Source organism: Rhineura floridana, chromosome 4, assembly GCF_030035675.1.
Source record: "Rhineura floridana isolate rRhiFlo1 chromosome 4, rRhiFlo1.hap2, whole genome shotgun sequence".
Classification (NCBI taxonomy): Eukaryota; Metazoa; Chordata; class Lepidosauria; order Squamata; family Rhineuridae; genus Rhineura; species Rhineura floridana.
In genome coordinates, this window is record NC_084483.1 from 197,300,765 (window position 1) to 197,317,152 (window position 16,388).

General features: G+C 43.3%; 1 protein-coding gene across 5 annotated transcripts in view; it reads left to right on the forward strand.

Annotated features, from left to right (window-relative positions):
• The window catches only part of CCDC85A (coiled-coil domain containing 85A), a 228,664-nt gene that overhangs the window by 101,467 nt on the left and 110,809 nt on the right, over positions 1-16,388 (forward strand). Inside the window, exon 3 of one of the 5 annotated variants that reach the window (XM_061625771.1) lies at positions 13,605-13,742. The exons of the other annotated variants lie outside the window; for them this stretch is intronic. Within the exon in view, the coding sequence (XP_061481755.1) occupies positions 13,605-13,621 (17 nt within the window). The 3' untranslated portion in view covers positions 13,622-13,742. Of the gene's footprint in view, positions 1-13,604; positions 13,743-16,388 lie in introns of those variants that run through there. 5 annotated transcript variants of the gene reach the window in all.

Here is a 16,388-nt window from a genome sequence, read left to right on the forward strand (position 1 = left end):
CCCTTCTGCCTTACTCTTTTCCTTTTTACTCCATCAAGCCATATTTGTCTTTGGTCTTTCATGCTTTGCTTCTGCCTTGCCAGTTTGATGAACAGCTGTATGTACACAAGAGACTGCTTTCCCAACCAGCCCTCGGCAGCCCAGTCTTTATCCCTGACAAAGTTGTGAAAAAAAAATCTCATAAACATTGGTTGCCCTGGAAACTCAGATGCTTGTAAAAAGGAGCTCGTTGCAAAATCGTGGAAGTGAGTTCTCCCTCTTGTCTTCTATAGGTGGCTGGCTTCTCCTTTTTGTCTAATTCAGTTGAAACCGTGGAAGTGTCAGACTACCGCCTGGGTTTTGGAGTGGACTAGATGAGGGTCAACGAGGGCCAGGATCTCTTCTCAATCGTCCCAGGGTGCAGGACACAGAATAATGGGCTCAAGTTGCAGGAAGCCAGATTTCAACTGAACATCACGAAAGACTTCCTGACTGTTAGAGTGGTACGACAATGGAACCAATGACCTAGGGAGGTGTTGGGCTGTCCAACACTGGAGGCTTTCGAGAGGCAGCTGGACAGCCACCTGTTGGGTATGCTTTAACTTGGCTTCTTGCATTGAGTATGGGGTTGAACTCAATGGCCGTATAGGCCCCTTCCAACTCTACGATTGTACGATTCTATGAATGGAAGCTCAGGCAACTCCAGATCAGATTGAGGTGCTGCTTAGGGATGCGGAGAATTCTGAAATGGAAGCGGAAATTGCTGATGTTGGCTTACTCATCCCATGTCCAGAACAGAAATCAATTCAACAAATATGATTGATATTTACTGTTGCTGTTGCTTTCAGTATACAAATGATCCATAATTGATTATTTCCCATCCCATTTTCAATGTGTGTTTCCATTGCATTGAAATTAATGGGGCAGAATAACATGATAATGTAATTTATGTAATATGAAAGGGTGGGATATAAATTTAATAAATAATAAATAACGCACATCACATAAATTTCACCACAGCAGACAGTGAGACAAGTAACATCCATTTTGGCAGAAGATGAACTGCAGCAGAATGGAAACAGTGCTGATTGAGAACAGAACAGAATAGAAAATATCTTCTAGCATCCTTAGTGCTGCTGGTGTCTAACTACTGAAGTGGTGTTCATCTCTTCTGAAAGAGGCTGCATTCCCACTGAAAAAATTAGGGGTGCATTCTGGGGTTAGTTTTGGAGTCAGCCTTGTCCCTAGAGGCCCAAATAGCCACAGGACCATTGAGCACCTTTCAGGCGTTGAAGTTTGGTTACGACAGTCGTGGCTCCTCTTGGACAAAAGATAGCTACTAAAGATAGCTTGGCAGTTGTCCCGACCCACTAGATCAGGGGTGGGGACCCCTTTTTTCAGCTTGAGGGCCACATTCCCTTCTGGGCAACCTTCCAGGGGCCACATGCCCATGGTAGGCAGAACCAGAAAAAAATTGATTGGAGCAACCAATATGATTTTTTCCTTTGTACACTAGGCTAGTTTCCATTCTCTCTCTCTCTCTCTCTCTCTCTCTCTCTCTCTCTCTCTCTCTCTCTCTCTCTCTCTCTCTCTCTCCCTCCCTCCCTCCCCCCCTTTCTCCCCCCCATCCAGGAAAGCAAGAAGGACTGTCCAGAGTTCAAGGACACATTTAATCCAGGTAAAAACAGCCAAGGAAGGTGCAAAGCAAAGGGGTGTGGCTAGGGAGAGGGTGTAGCCTGGGGGGAGAGGCCTGAGGGCCAGAAAGAGAGGCCTTTCAGCTTTTGGTTATGAGATTCCCCACCCCTACACTATATGAAAATCAGTGTTATTATTTATATTGATCTATTCATGCAGCATTTACATTGAACTCTTCCTTCCTTCAGTCTCCTTCACTGCTCTCTTCTCCTTTTTGAGTTTCTTTGGTTTCTTAATCACAGTGTATGCAATTAACATAATCAATGTATCATGTATTCTCATTGATCTCTGAGTCTCACTTGCTTTGTCATGTTCTGTTAAGTTCAACAAATAGTCTATTAAAAATAAAGAAAGAGAGAGAATTCAGTTCATTGGCATATTCCAGGGTAGGCAATGCTGTGCCTTCCGGATGTTGCTGACCTCACGCCAGCCGAGTCAGGCCAGGGAAGATGGAAGTGATAGTCCAACAACATCTGGAGGCCACCAGGTTGGCTACCCCTTAGTGTATTCTCTTGCACAGGACTGTCGTGCCTTTAGCATTCCTGCCGAAAGGTATGACAGCTGCTTTATTTCTACCTTGTAGCGGGATCATTTCAGGAAGTTGACAGGCGATCCAAGAAACTAATGTTTACTCACATGCCTGTCTCTGGATGTTTAAATTGCTGAAAGCTGGGATATGTCATCTTGATAAATGTTTCTGTTGTTCCTAGAATGACAGACAATAGGAAGAGGAGGAGGAGGAGAGCTCCAGAGGGTGGCAATATCCTCTCGTGTTGAATGGGTGCTTTCAGCACAAGAAGAGTCTGCAAGTGATGTCCCCGATAAAATATGGTTAGACTAGCAGCAAGAAAAGAAGAAGATAAGGAACTGCCTTATAACAAGTCACCTATCTCACTCAAGATTGCCTAAACTAGGGATGGGAGGTCTGTGACTCTCCAGATGTTGTTGGACAACAACTCCATCATTCCTGACTATTGTCTGGGACTGATGGGAGTTGGAGGCCATCAGCATCTGGAGGGCCACTGGCTCCTCATTCCTGGTCTATACTGACAGTCAGCAACATTCCAGGGTATCAAACCAGAGGGTTGTATTCAAAGTAGCACTGAGGTGAATGCCCCGTTAGTGAAAGGACTTCCCCTTGGATGATGAAACATTCTTCCCCTCTCTTCCCCCGGAATCTGTGCTGGGTGTTCCCCCAACCCTCCCAAGCAGATTTTGGGATTGCGAGGGAAAAAAAAATCCTATTGTGTTATCGCTAATCCTTGCACTGATGCAAGAGTTTAGCTGAATATCTCCAGGGTCTTTCCCAGTCCTTCCAGGATAGGCATGGATTGAATTTGAGACTTTTTGTGTGCAAAACATGCACTCCACCACTGAACTATGGTCCTTCCCAAATAAGAAGGTTAATCTCGGTGAATCATATCAAAGGTCCATCGAGTCTCCTGCGTTTGGTTTTCAACAGCAGCTGGTCAGATGCCTCTAGGAGCTCACAAGCAGACCACAAAGATGCTGGTTTATCCCTGTCGTTCAGAGGGATCCTGAAGTAGTTCCTGGCTCAGATCATCCCTTGGCAATAAGCGGCTTAGATGGCTATAGATTGAGCTCTCCGATTGAGCTCTCCACCACCAGGTTTGGTGGGTCCGCAGACAACCCCTGGATCAGCCCATCGGTTGCAACAGAGCTAGTGAAACTCCTCCCAGGCTAGTAATGGCAATGGTGGAGGAGCTGGTGAAATCATCTTGTATGATCGTTGTAAGGATTACTGATGTATGGGGAGTGCTTTGAATGCTCTAAAGTAGGGCTGGGACATCTTGGTCCCAGGGCCAAATGTGACCCTCCAGGCGTCTCTTTGTGATCCTTGGGACTCTCCCTAGGTCATATGTCCCCTCCTCAGCCATACCCTGTCTCCCCATACTCCTCACCAGCTCTGCTTCATACCTTCCTTGAATGTTTTTGCTTGGCTGGAATGTGTCGTTCAGCTGTGATCATGCCTCTTCCTTGTCTGGATGGAGGATAGAAAGGGGTGTGTGAGAGTGTGTAGAAATTAGGGACGGCGAGAAATTTGATTTGGTTCATGTTTCAAGCCAAATCTATCAAATTCACACGCTCTGAAGTGATACGAGAACTGAAACCCAGCTGTCTTTAGAAATTCACATGTTTGAATTTTGCAATGCAGTTCGCCAACCAAACAATGTTTACAAAAATGCATATTTTAGGGGAAAGTGCATAAAAATGAATATATGAGTGAAAATAACATGCCAAAATGTATTATATGATGAGAAATTGCTTGCAAAAATATGTACGTTAGTCAAAACTGCCTACAAAATGTGTTTATTAAAAGAAATTCACACTAAATTTATGTGAGGATTAAAAATATTGCAAATTGCTGCAGAAATGTGTGGAACTGAAGTTAAGATTGGAAAAATGAGAGAACCAAAATTGACAGATCTGTCCATCCCCTGTAGAAATCAGCCTACTGTACAAAGGTAAAATTTACGTTCATTGGTGTACTGATGTTTGCCTTTGGCTCCATCTGCCACTGGTATGTGGCCCCCAGAGGGTTGCCCAGAAGGCAGTGTGGCCCTCAAACTGAAAAAGCTTCTCCCACCTCCTGCTCTAGAGTGTTATATCAATGCTAAGTATCATTAGGATTCTCTCCCCATTCCTGGAGCATCTAGTTAGGTTTCACGGCTTGTTAGGTATCATGGATAGTTCAGTCTTTCATAACGTTGGTCATCTGATAGCAGTGCCCGGAGTGAGGGCCTGCTAGTCTTATGCCATACAGGCAATCTAGAAATAAACGCAGTTGGCATATGCACACAACCCTCGTTTAAGAGTAGCTACCCACACTCTCTCCAGAGCTTGTTCTGTCTTCTCCCTTCCAAACTATGCCACATCATACAATATTCTTTATTATTATTTATTTAGTATATTTGTGGGCCGCTTTTCATCACCAGGTGATCTCAAAGTGGCTTCCATAGCAAGAATAAATATAATAAAAACCATCCAGAACATAATAATAAAAACTTCAACAATAAATAACACCACAAAATATCACAAAACAAGCTCAAATCTCAAATCAATCTAGTCTGAAAAGCTAGAGAAAACAAATAAGTATATATATATATATAGAGAGAGAGAAGCAAACAAACAGTAGAGCCCCATCATTGTAAGACCATCCATGTCTCCAAGAGGAGAAAGTTACACCATTGGGGGTGTGGGGGCGATCACTCGTGGCCGAGTAAAATTATCTTCCGAGATAATTTGGTTGGAAGACGCCTGTGCGTGAATTTGTTTTATGTGGGGAGATCGGCGCACGACGATCAACACACAATCTTGACGGAAAAAGACTTTGATCCAATGCCATGGGTACCACGACGATTGGAAGCCCTTTATCTGCTGCAGCCTTCATCCGCCTTCACAGCCGTTGTAACATACACATTGTTATCCTCCGCCTGTTCTGCCATTGAGGACATTCTTGGATCGTTCTTTGTCTGGTTCCTCTCCCTTGACCTTACCGCCATGGGTGACCCTGCTGGGAGTACATGACTCCCGACGGCATCGCTCACAGGGTTCATTGGAACATGCAAGCTCGCTCACCAGAAGACCCTTCTCCGGAGAAAGTGATGTAGCCACCCATCTGGTGCTGGAGGAGTTCTTTCAGGCATTCTAATGAGCGCACAACAGCAGCTATCTTGCTTCATTTTGGCCACCCCGAGAAACCTACATATAAACTTAAGTTCTTACTGACACTGAATGGGCAACGTTCAAGGCCACTGCCTGGGACTTCTACAGCTAAAGATCTTGCTGGACAACACCTCTGAGACCTGCTGGCTGGCTAAGAAACAACAGGTAGATGCTCACAGGATACAGCAGTTCCCAGAGTCTCTCCATAATATCTACTACAATATCTACTACTGGCCATGTAATGTAACTGTGGGTGTCTTTGAAGAAAGTGGGGCACAGGGTCACGATGACCCTGAAGCAAACACAGAATAGCTGTGTGATTTGTGATTGGCCCCTGCCCCTTCTGTTACCCCGGGGAAGTTGTGAGGCAGCAGAAGTGACAGACAAGGGAGATGTCATTGACATTTCCTTATATGACAAGAGACTGTTAGAGGAGGCCAGCATGTAATATATCTTTACTTGTATGGAGGTTGAGTGGGTCTTTAAAGACAAGAAGAGAGGAAGTGATTGAGACAGTTTTCCCATCCTTCCCTTCCTAGCCATGCTGAGGGGGGATAACAGTCAGAATCATTAACTGCCCAGACTTGCTGAAGTGACACTATTGACCTTCCTCAGTTGGCTTTGTGCTTCTGGAAAATGCTGGCCCTTTCACATTCCGGGACCTTCCATTTTCTGACGCTCGATTGACACATCAGGGCTTTTTGTCCTTGAGCTCCATTTTTGATTACAAGTAAAATCTGCCAGCTCTTGAACGTAGTTGTAGAATGTGTTCTCTTGTCATTTGGGATCAACATGAACAGATTGCAAGGCCTTTCTGGCTGGCTTCTGCTAGGTGCATTGTCCTTTCCAGAAATGTCTGCCTGTTGTTTGCTCTCCATGCCCCAGCCACCTGGTGTAGTTATGCAGTTGTCTCATCATATCCTTTGTAGTTTACCAAGGTGGAGCTGAGCTGGTGAATCCCTACTACAGCACACAGTGTCAGAAATGGGTAATTTCCCTAAGATTATTCTTAGCTTTCAAGGTATGCAGTGAATCATAGAATCATAGAAGAGTAGAGTTGGAAGAGGCCTACAAGGCCATCAAGTCCAACCCCCTGCTCAATGCAGGAATCCAAATCAAAGCATTCCCGACAGATGGCTGTCCAGCTGCCTCTCAAATGTCTCCAGTATCAGAGAGCCCACTACCTCTCTAGGTACTTGGTTCCATTGTCGTATAGCTCTAACAGTGAGGAAGTTTTTCCTGATGTTCAGTCGAAATCTGGCGTCCTGCAACTTGAGCTCATTATTCTGTGTCCTGCACTCTGGGATGATTGAGAAGAGATCCCAACCCTCTTCTGTGTGGCAACCTTTCATGTACTTGAAAGCTGTCAGAGCAGCAGGGCTGAGATGGAAGATCTCGGATGAGAATGTCTGGCCAGAATTCGGGTGGTGAATAAGAATATACGGCCTCTGACACTGTAGGTGGTACATAGCATTGATAGCCTTATTGTCCACGAATTTGTCTAGAGTTAGGGGTGAGTAGTGAGGTAGTCAAGTTTGCTCATGCTACCAGAGTATTTGGGGTAGTTAAAGCAAAAAGGGATTGTGAGAAGCTCTCAAAGGTTCTCTCCAAACATGACAAATGGGGAGTAAATTGGCAAACACAATTCATTGCAGGAAACCATAATGCACATTGGAACAACAACAACAAATATCCCTAATTTCACATATACGTTCATGGCTTCTGAACTGGGGGTGACTGACCAGGAATGTAGTCGTTGTGGATATGGGGGTGTTGACCCAGGGTGCAACAGGTGAATTACTTGTTCAGGATAATAAGGAAAGGGTTTGAAAATAAATGTGTCGGCATTATAATGCTGTCACACAAATTATGGTAGAAAGGAAGGTGGAAGGCATCAATGATGTGTAGAAAAAAGGAGGGGTGCGAACCCTGAATGCCAAAGGAGGGAGTATCAATATGTTTATTGTATATTTTCTTAGAAGAAGTAGCTTATAATATAAAATGCCCAACGCGTTTCAGCCCATCCAGGGCTTCCATCAGGGGATGATAGTTGCTAAAAGCTCTATATACAGGTGCGAAATTACTATACTGGAGCAATCAAGTAAATTCTCTAATCTAATTGCTCCAGTATAATAATTTTGCACCTGTATATAGAGCTTTTAGCAACTATCATCCCCTGATGAAAGCCCTTGATGGGCTGAAACGCATTGGGCATTTTATATTATAAGCTACTTCTTCTAAGAAAATATACAATAAACATATTGATACTCCCTCCTTTGGCATTCAGGGTTCGCACCCCTCCTTTTTTCTACACACAAATTATGGTGCCACCACTTGGAATACTTTGTGTGGTTCTGGTTGCCTCACCTCAAACAGGATTTTGTAGAGCTGGAAAAGTTTCGTAAAAGGGCGACCAAAATGATCAAGGGGTTGGAGCAACTGTTCTATGAGGAAAGGGTACAGCATTTGGGGCTTTTTAGTTTAGAGAAAGGGCAAGTAAGAGGGGACATAGATGCATAAGTAAAATGATGCTTTGTTGTTGTTATGTGCCTTCAAGTCGATTACGACTTATGGCGACCCTATGAATAAGTGACCTCCAAGAGCATCTGTCATGAACCACCCTGTTCCTTTATGGAATCAATCCATCTCTTGTTTGGCCTTCCACTTTTTCTACTCCCTTCTGTTTTTCCCAGCATTATGGTCTTTTCTAGTGAATCATGTCTTCTCATGATGTGTCCAAAGTATGGTAACCTCAGTTTCATCATTTAAGCTTCTAGTGACAGTTCTGGTTTAATTTGTTCTAACACCCAAGTATTTGTCTTTTTTGCAGTCCATGGTATGCGCAAAGCTCTCCTCCAGCACCACATTTCAAATGAGTTGAGCATGGTGTGGAGAAAATGGCCAGGGAGACGATATTCTTCCTTTTTCATAATAGTAGAAACTGGTGCCATCGAATGAAGCTAAATGTCTGAAGATTCAGGACAGACAAAAGAAAAAAAAAGTTCTTCACACGGTGCATAGTGAAATGATGGAATTTCCTCTCACAAGTAAAGATGGTCACCAACTTGGATAGCTTTAAAAGGGGTTAGACAAATTCATGGAGGATAAGGTTATCAGTGGCTACTAGCCACTTGTAGCTATGTTTCTTTATGTTATTCATTACGTTTATTTATTAAATTTATATCCCGCCCTTCCTCCCAGAGGGAGCCCAGGACAGCAAACAAAAACACTAAAAGGACTTTAAAACATCTTAAAAACAAAAGACTTTAAAACATATTAAAACAAAACATCTTTAAAATATCTTTGAAAAACCTAACTTTAGAAATAACTTAAAAAGCAGTTCCAACACAGACGCAGACTACTCAAAAGGCTTGTTGAAAGAGGAAGGTCTTTAGTAGGCACCAAAAATATAACAGAGATGGGGCCTGTCTAATACTTAAGGGGAGGTCATTCCAAAGGGTAGGTGCCACAACATAAAGGTCTGCTTCCTATGTTGTGCGGAATGGACCTCCTGATAAGATGGTATCTGCAGGAGACCCTTACCTGCAGAGGAAAGTGATGGACTGGGTATGTAAAGGGTAAGATGATGTTCTCTCTCCACTATGGAGGCAGTACACCTCTAAATACCAGTTTCTGGGAATTACTGGAAAGAGCTCAGATCCTGCTTAGGGGTTCTTAGATGCATCTGGTTGGCCGCTGCAAGAACAAGATGTTGGACTAGATGGGCCTTCGGCTTGATCCAAGGCAGTAGTTCTTATCTTCTTGGGGCATGGAGCCTCCTCCGTGTGGTAAATCATTAATGTGTAGTGGTTTGCTACAAGAATATAAAAATTGTGCATTGGGATGAGGCCTATGTCTGCCTAGTCAAGCATTCAAACAGTTGCTAGTGATGTGGTTTGGGAATGTAAGAACTGAGCCTGAGGGTTAGCCAGAGTGGTGCACTCCAGATGATGTAGGACAGCCTCATTCACCTCAGTCAGTTTGGCCAACAGTGACGGGAGCTGTAGCCCAGCAACATCTGCAAGGCACCCCGTCGGCTACCCTGGCCTAAAATTTTGTTTATATTTCTTTAGTTAAAAAGCATTTCTAGATTGTTTTTAGCCCTAAACAAGGTGTTCCCAAAGCAGAATGCAATACACTAAAATGATAAAATCATGAAATAATTTAAAACATTTAAGCAACGAGATTAAGAACAAAGATTAAAAGCAAAGAAAGCAGAGACGTTTACACTTCACAACTAAAGTTCAACATTTAAAGCTGAACAAAGTAACAAATGTTTTTAGTCTCCCTCTAAAAACTATCAGGGATGGAATTTGTCTAACTGCCTTTGGGAAAGAACTCCGCAATGAGGGTGCTGCCACAGAGAAGGCCCTGTCTCAAGTTCCCCCACGTCAAACCTCTTTAGGAGGTAGAACCAAAAAGCAGGTCTTTTCCCTACTGCTTGCCTTCACCATCTGGTATTGGAAGTCCTCTGTACATGGATTGGGAGATCTCTGTACTTGGATTCTACTGTGTAGATCTGGTAGTTTGGTTCATGTCACCTTAAACCTCCCAGGACCCTATATAACGGTGAGAAAATTGCTGGATTTTAGGTGGCCATCCTTACCCCCAGGGCTGTGGAGTCGGTACACCAAACCTTCAACTCCGACTCCTCTATTTTTCTACTGCCCGACTCCGACTCTGACTCCTCTATTTTTCTACTGTCCGACTCCGACTCCATCCAAAATTGCTTCTTGTCAATCAAAATTTATTTGGAAGTTGGAGTCGGTACATTTCTACCGACTCCGACTCCTCCCAAAATTGCTCCCGACTCCGACTTCACCCAAAATTGCTCCCGACTCCGACTCCACGACTCCGACTCCACAGCCCTGCTTACCCCTAAATCAGGCATTTCTCTGTTTCTAGTTGATACAAGAGTTTTGGTAGAACATTTGATTAAACAGTTAAAGAAAGACAAGAATTACTTAAACTGGGGATTAATTTTGTATGCGGCTCTTTTTTGTCACCTGACATGAGTTTAATAAACTCCAAGACCAGGTGGAGGTACTTGCTTTTCTCAGGGAGATAGGGCATTGATAGACAGTATCACCCAATCTCAATACCAGGGGAAAGAGATATTGCACTCAGATCCTTCTTGTGGGCTTCCTACAGGCATCTGATTGGCCAATGTGAGAACAGGATGCTGGACTAGATGAGCCATTGGCCGGATCCAGCAGGGCTCATCTTGTCTCTTAATATTGGCATGTGCACTGGACATTCTCCTTTTACCTCGCAAGACAGACTTTGCTCCGTTAGCCAAGACTTCTTGTTGCCAAAATTATGCGTATGATTTCTTGTTCTGGAATTAATCTATACAGTGACTGGTTCAGGCATTTGGAACACAGCGTGATTCTTTTTGTGGCAGGAAGGCTGTGCTTATTAACAGCACATCATGTTTGTTCTGCACTTGCAAGGAATCTATCCTTCAGAGTGTCCCTCCCTACTCTTTGGAACGGCCTTCCTATGGGTGTTAGGCAGGTGCTGTCAGCTCTTCACTGAGACAGCAGTGTCAGTGGGGGTGCAGGCAGGGCTGGAGATTCCTTGATAATTGCCAGGCCGTAAATCCTCAGCCGGCAGCTTGGCTATAAATCTGCCAGGCTAGCAAGGAGGAAGCAAGATAAGGGCAGAGGCTGTTCAAAGCTTACGTGCCAAGCCAGAAATCCAGAAGAGACATCAGTGAAGGTCCGGGTCTAGTTTGCCAAGAGATCAGTCCAAGTCAAGGTTCAGGGAATAGGAAGACACACAATGGTCACGCCTGACATTGTAGTCAGCAACAAGCTGAAGCCAAGGTTTGACTTTTAAGGAGCAGGTTTGTCAGCAGGTGTGAGCCATCAGCGTTTTGGCCTTAAGTGGACAGGCCTGCCCCTCTTCTGCCTGACCTTCTGCTGTCTACGTTCTGCAGTTGAGGGGGGAGTATCCTGTTCACTGACTGCGTCTGGCTGAAGGGCTTCAGCTGTGTCTGGGGTGCTCTGCAGCTGAGGGGGAGAAGGAGCTGGGTTCTCAGGAGTTTCCTCCATTTCTCCTTCTGGGTCTGCTGCTTCTGGGTCTGCTGCTGTTACTCCTGAGTCATCCTCGTCTGATGAGTCCTCTGACGGGGCCATGACAGGTGCCTTCGCTGTATTGTTTTCAGCACCTGCTAAAAACTTCTTTGTTATGGCAAGCCTACCCAGGCATGTAATTTTAATATGCATTTTTAACATGCAATTTTACTATGCGTAATTGTTGTAAAATTGCTAATTTTATTTATATTTCAGTCAAACACTATAACTTGTTTTTAATAATTGCTTTTATCAGTATTTCTAATTAATGTTTTAGAATTTCAGCTCATCTTCATGCGATACAGGTTGTAGACTCTTTATATTGTACATTTTGCTTTCTCTGGAAATCCTTCTGATTAGAGATGTCATGGAGGTGTCTTTTTAGCTCTGTGTGAGCACTAATTGGTGTCCAGGACTTGCACTAAAAATAGATTGAAATTTAAACCAATCTAACATGATGCAGCCTACATTGTGAGTCGGTTCAGAACTCTTGGAGAAATAAAACAGATTTATCTGAGAGTCCCCTAAAAGTAACTGTCATTGGTAAGCCCATTCCAAGTGAGCTGAGCCAAGGGAATTCACCCCTTGCTACTTTTGATTTGTCATCTTCCTTGCAGATGACTTGTTTGACCTTGGCTTTGGCCATAAGAGTAAAAATTTAGACTTTTTAAGTGCTTTGGCTTTAAGTTAGCAAACTGACATTAACTGTAGCGGGAGGCATAAACGGTCTTTCGCTTTCTGATGTTGACAAACTCGAAGTGCCTATCCTGTCGGGGACTTCATTGCGGTGTGCGATGTGATGTGGTGAAGCAATTTTTTTGTGCCATTAGCAGAAACCCAAAAGAGTGTAAGCAACAATTTCCCTTGCCTCCATCAGTTTGCATTTCAGAACCAACCTTGCTTTTTGCTCTTCTCCAGGTAGACTTGGCGTGTGAATTTTTAATAAGGGTATGAAATAAACCCCTGCACCACGACCTAATCTTCACAGAGAAATGTCATCGGCTTGGATACAGTCAAGCATTATAGTACCGTTCAGTCTGCTTGATGCAATGCAGTGGGTCTTTTGGTGTTTTTTTCCGAGGGTGAAAGAAATGAATAAATAAAAGGGCAATGTGTTCCATAAGATGTGTCTTGATTTGCAGCCTGTCGCTCAAAAGGGTCACCTCTTTGCTTAGCTGTGGGCAGAAATAACATTTTGTTTTTCTCTTTCATCCTTCCGATCAATTAACTCTGTCAAACCCATGGAAAAGTGAAGCAAAATTCTTTCACACCTTTTGGTTCATCTTAGGGAAACTGGCAATCTCAATTTGGTTGAGATAGCAGAGGTTCTGAGAGTTCATAGCACCCCTTGTGTTTTACGAGAATGTAATCTCACGTACACCAAATTTATAAACTGGAGGGCAGGGGGAGGTTGTTGCTTGAGTGGGAAGGAACTAGCTATTTTGCTAGCAGAGCCTTTGCCAACCTGATGCCCTCCAGGTGTACTGGCTGGGGCTGATGGGACCTGTACTCCAAAACATGGAGGAGGCCACTGGGTTGGTGAAGGCTGTGCTAGCAAATAATAATTCCTATTTTTGTAAAAAAAAAAAAAGGGATTTGTGAGAGTTTATTTCTGGGCCCAATTTAGAGAGCTGGTTTTTTTAATTTTTAAAGGCCTCGGTGGCTTGGAGTTATGTCACCTAAAGGAATACCACTTCCAACATGTAATCCTCTAGAATCTTGAGATAATATGTGGAGGCCCCTTGGGGTGCTCGTTCTAAGGAAGAATTGGCTACTGCAGAGAGAGCCTGTTCAGTGGTGGCACCCTGGCTGCACAATGTTCTCTCCAAAGAGGTTAAGAACATATAAAGAGCCCTGCTGGATCAGGCCAGAGGGCCATCTAGTCCAGCATCCTACTTTCAAAAGTGGGCAGACAGACGCCTATTGGAATTTACCAGTATATCCCTGAGAAGCAGGGAAATGGAAGGGAGACAGTTTAGGTTGATAAGTGGCTTAGTTGGTCCTGTTTTGGATTCTGACCATGCCACCAGTGATCGTTTGGGCCATTACTTGGCCCGGACTCAGTTTTCTTAATATAGTCAACATAAAAACTAGTTAAAAGACCCTGAATACTGTGTTTCTTTGTTTTCTGCATGAATCTACTCATTCTCACTCTCCTTTTTTAAGATTCGTATGATGTCTGAGTCACTGTCACTACTACATCTACGGGGAACACCATTTCGGTTCATCTGGGCAGCCTGTGCAACAGTTACGTGTTTGCAGTGTGAATGGAGATAGAAGGAGAATTGACTACGGGCAGTTCATGTTGACCTTTTCTAAAGTCTCAAGCTCTGGCCTGTTGTTGCAACACCTCAGGTTTTCCTCATTCTCCTCACCTTTGTTTCCCCCCCCCCAACGTGTTTGGCTCTTTCCTTGCAGAAGAGGAGGCAGGATTGCCAAGGGGCATGCTGTTTGCTTGCTCTATCTTTCTTCATTCTCGCTATCAGTTTTTGTGCGTTCATGTTCGGGACTTTTTGCCACTGAATGATGCCAGCAGCTTCCTTTACTGTGGCTCGGGAAGAGGGGGTGGATGGGAAAGCACAAGCACATCAGAAGAGCCTGCTGGATCAGGCCAAATGGCGCATCTACGCCAGCATCCTGCTCTCACAGCGGCCAACCAGATGCCCATGGGAAGCCCACAAGCAGGGCCTGAGAGCAAGAGCAGTTTCCCCTCCTGTGGTTGCTGGTATTCAGAATCATACTGCCTCTGACAGTGGAGGAGAAGCATAGCCATTGTGGCTAGTAGCTATTGACAGCCTCATCCACCATGAATTTGTTCAATCCTTTTTTCAATCCATCCAAATTGGCAGGCATTGTGAAGAAGTCCTTTCTTTTGTCTGTCCTGAACCTTCCAACGTCCAGCTTCATTTTGATGTCCTTGAGTGCTAGTGTTATGAGAGAGGAACACTTTTCTCTATCCATTTTTTTCATGTCATGCATAATGTTTCTTATATCATGTTGCCTCTTACTTGCCTTTTATGTAAACTAAAGCAGTTTGTGGGACCACTTCTCTGTGGCCTTTTCAGTGGCAGATGAAGACCTTTTAATTTCCCCGTTAATTTTATTTTTATTGTTTTTCTATACAGGCACGCAAATATACTTCTATAAATATATACCCTGTTATTGTTGTAGAACATACTGTATTATGTGTTACAACTTCATTCTTTACAAGCAACATATATTGTAAGCGCTTGAAAGTTTGAGTTTCCTGGTATTGTTCTCTGCTGTTGAATTTTTTTTTAAAAAATTATCTGCATTATATATTCTTGCTCATATTTACATGTTCATGTTTTTATTGCTGTTGTGGGCTGGCCAGAGGACTTGGCTATTGGGTGGCAAATAAATACTGTTAATGCACAAGCAGGCCGCTAAACATCTTGCTGAAGAATGTTGCTGTGGAGTAGATTCTAGGTCACAAGTGAACTTTACTTCTGAAAAATTTAAATTTAGAAACTCATTAAGATAGTGTCCTTGTGGGGTAGTTAAAAGTATCTGCAGGCTCTTGTCTTGGAAGGTAGGTGATTTTTGTTGATGTGGCTGAGGACAAAATCAAAGACTGCAGTGGAAACCTGGGGAAGACTCCCAGGGAACTCCAAAGGGATTTATTTACATCAGATTGTCTTTTTCATTCAACATTTCTTAATTGGCAACGTGATGAGGGAATGGTGTTATGTTTAATTGCTGAAATACAACCCAACCTACAACAGATGCTGCCCCTGTGATAATGATGAAGTGGAGTCTATTTCACATGTCTTGTTCAATTGTAGTTATTACGAAGGGGCCAGAAAAGACCTAATACATCCTATTACGCAGTTTTTCCCAGGCCATTCCTCTGAGTCCCTTCTGATTGTTTTACTTGAGGGTTCAGATAAGGAAATTACTGAGCAAGTGGCAAAATTCCTGAACTTGGCCATCTTGACCAGACCCCGTATGGTTGTTAATGGCAATTAAACTAATGGAGTTGTTTTTATAATCTAGTATGCTGTATGTTGTCGTTTGTGTTATTATGTAGTCTTTTATTTCATAACATCTAATATTATGTTCTGTATTTGTGGTCAGTTGACTGTAAATAAAGATTTGATTTGATACAGTTCTGTGGTGGAACTTAAAACAATATAATATAATTAATATAATAGAATAGAATAGAATATAAGATGAGCCTGCTGGATCAGGCCAATGGGAAGCCTGCAAGCAGGACCTGAGCACAACAGTCTCCCCTCCTATGGTTTCCCACAACTGGTATTCAAAAGCATGCTACTTCCAACCATAGCATGAATATAAATAATAGTATGAAATGCCACAGGCAAGATGGGAAGGATCTAGGCATTTTCCTTTGTATTACCCTTCTCTTGTCTGTACCCCCTGTCTCATGCAACAGCCTCTCCCCTCCACACACACACCTTGTTCACTCAAGGCTCTCAGTGTAATGAAGTGAGCCAATGTGATGCTATGGAATCTTCATAAACATTTCAAGAGGGAAGTGTCAGTTATGCAGTCTGATAAAGGAAGCAGATGGTTGGCTTGCTGTTGGGAAAACTTAGGGGAAAAGAAGGTCAGTTTGCTATTTGCAACAAGTGGGTCGGTGAGGAACAGGTGTAGGCACTGGATGACAGAGTGTGTTGAAGCAGATACCTCTGCTCCTTCAGATAATTGCCTTTGCATTTATTTTAAGCATGACACTGAGAATCCTGTTTGCTTTGCCGTTGCCCGAGGCAAACAGAAGCGTTAATTCTTTCCCCTGAATTATCATCCACTGATTATTTATTTATCTAAAATATTTATAAGCCACTTTCATATAAAACATAGTAAGGCAGTAAACAGACACACAGCAATTAGTTTACACCATGTTGCGCATAGCTGCTATGTTGCTTTACTCAGGGGAGCAGTTAGTATTTTAAAGTTTAATTCTTG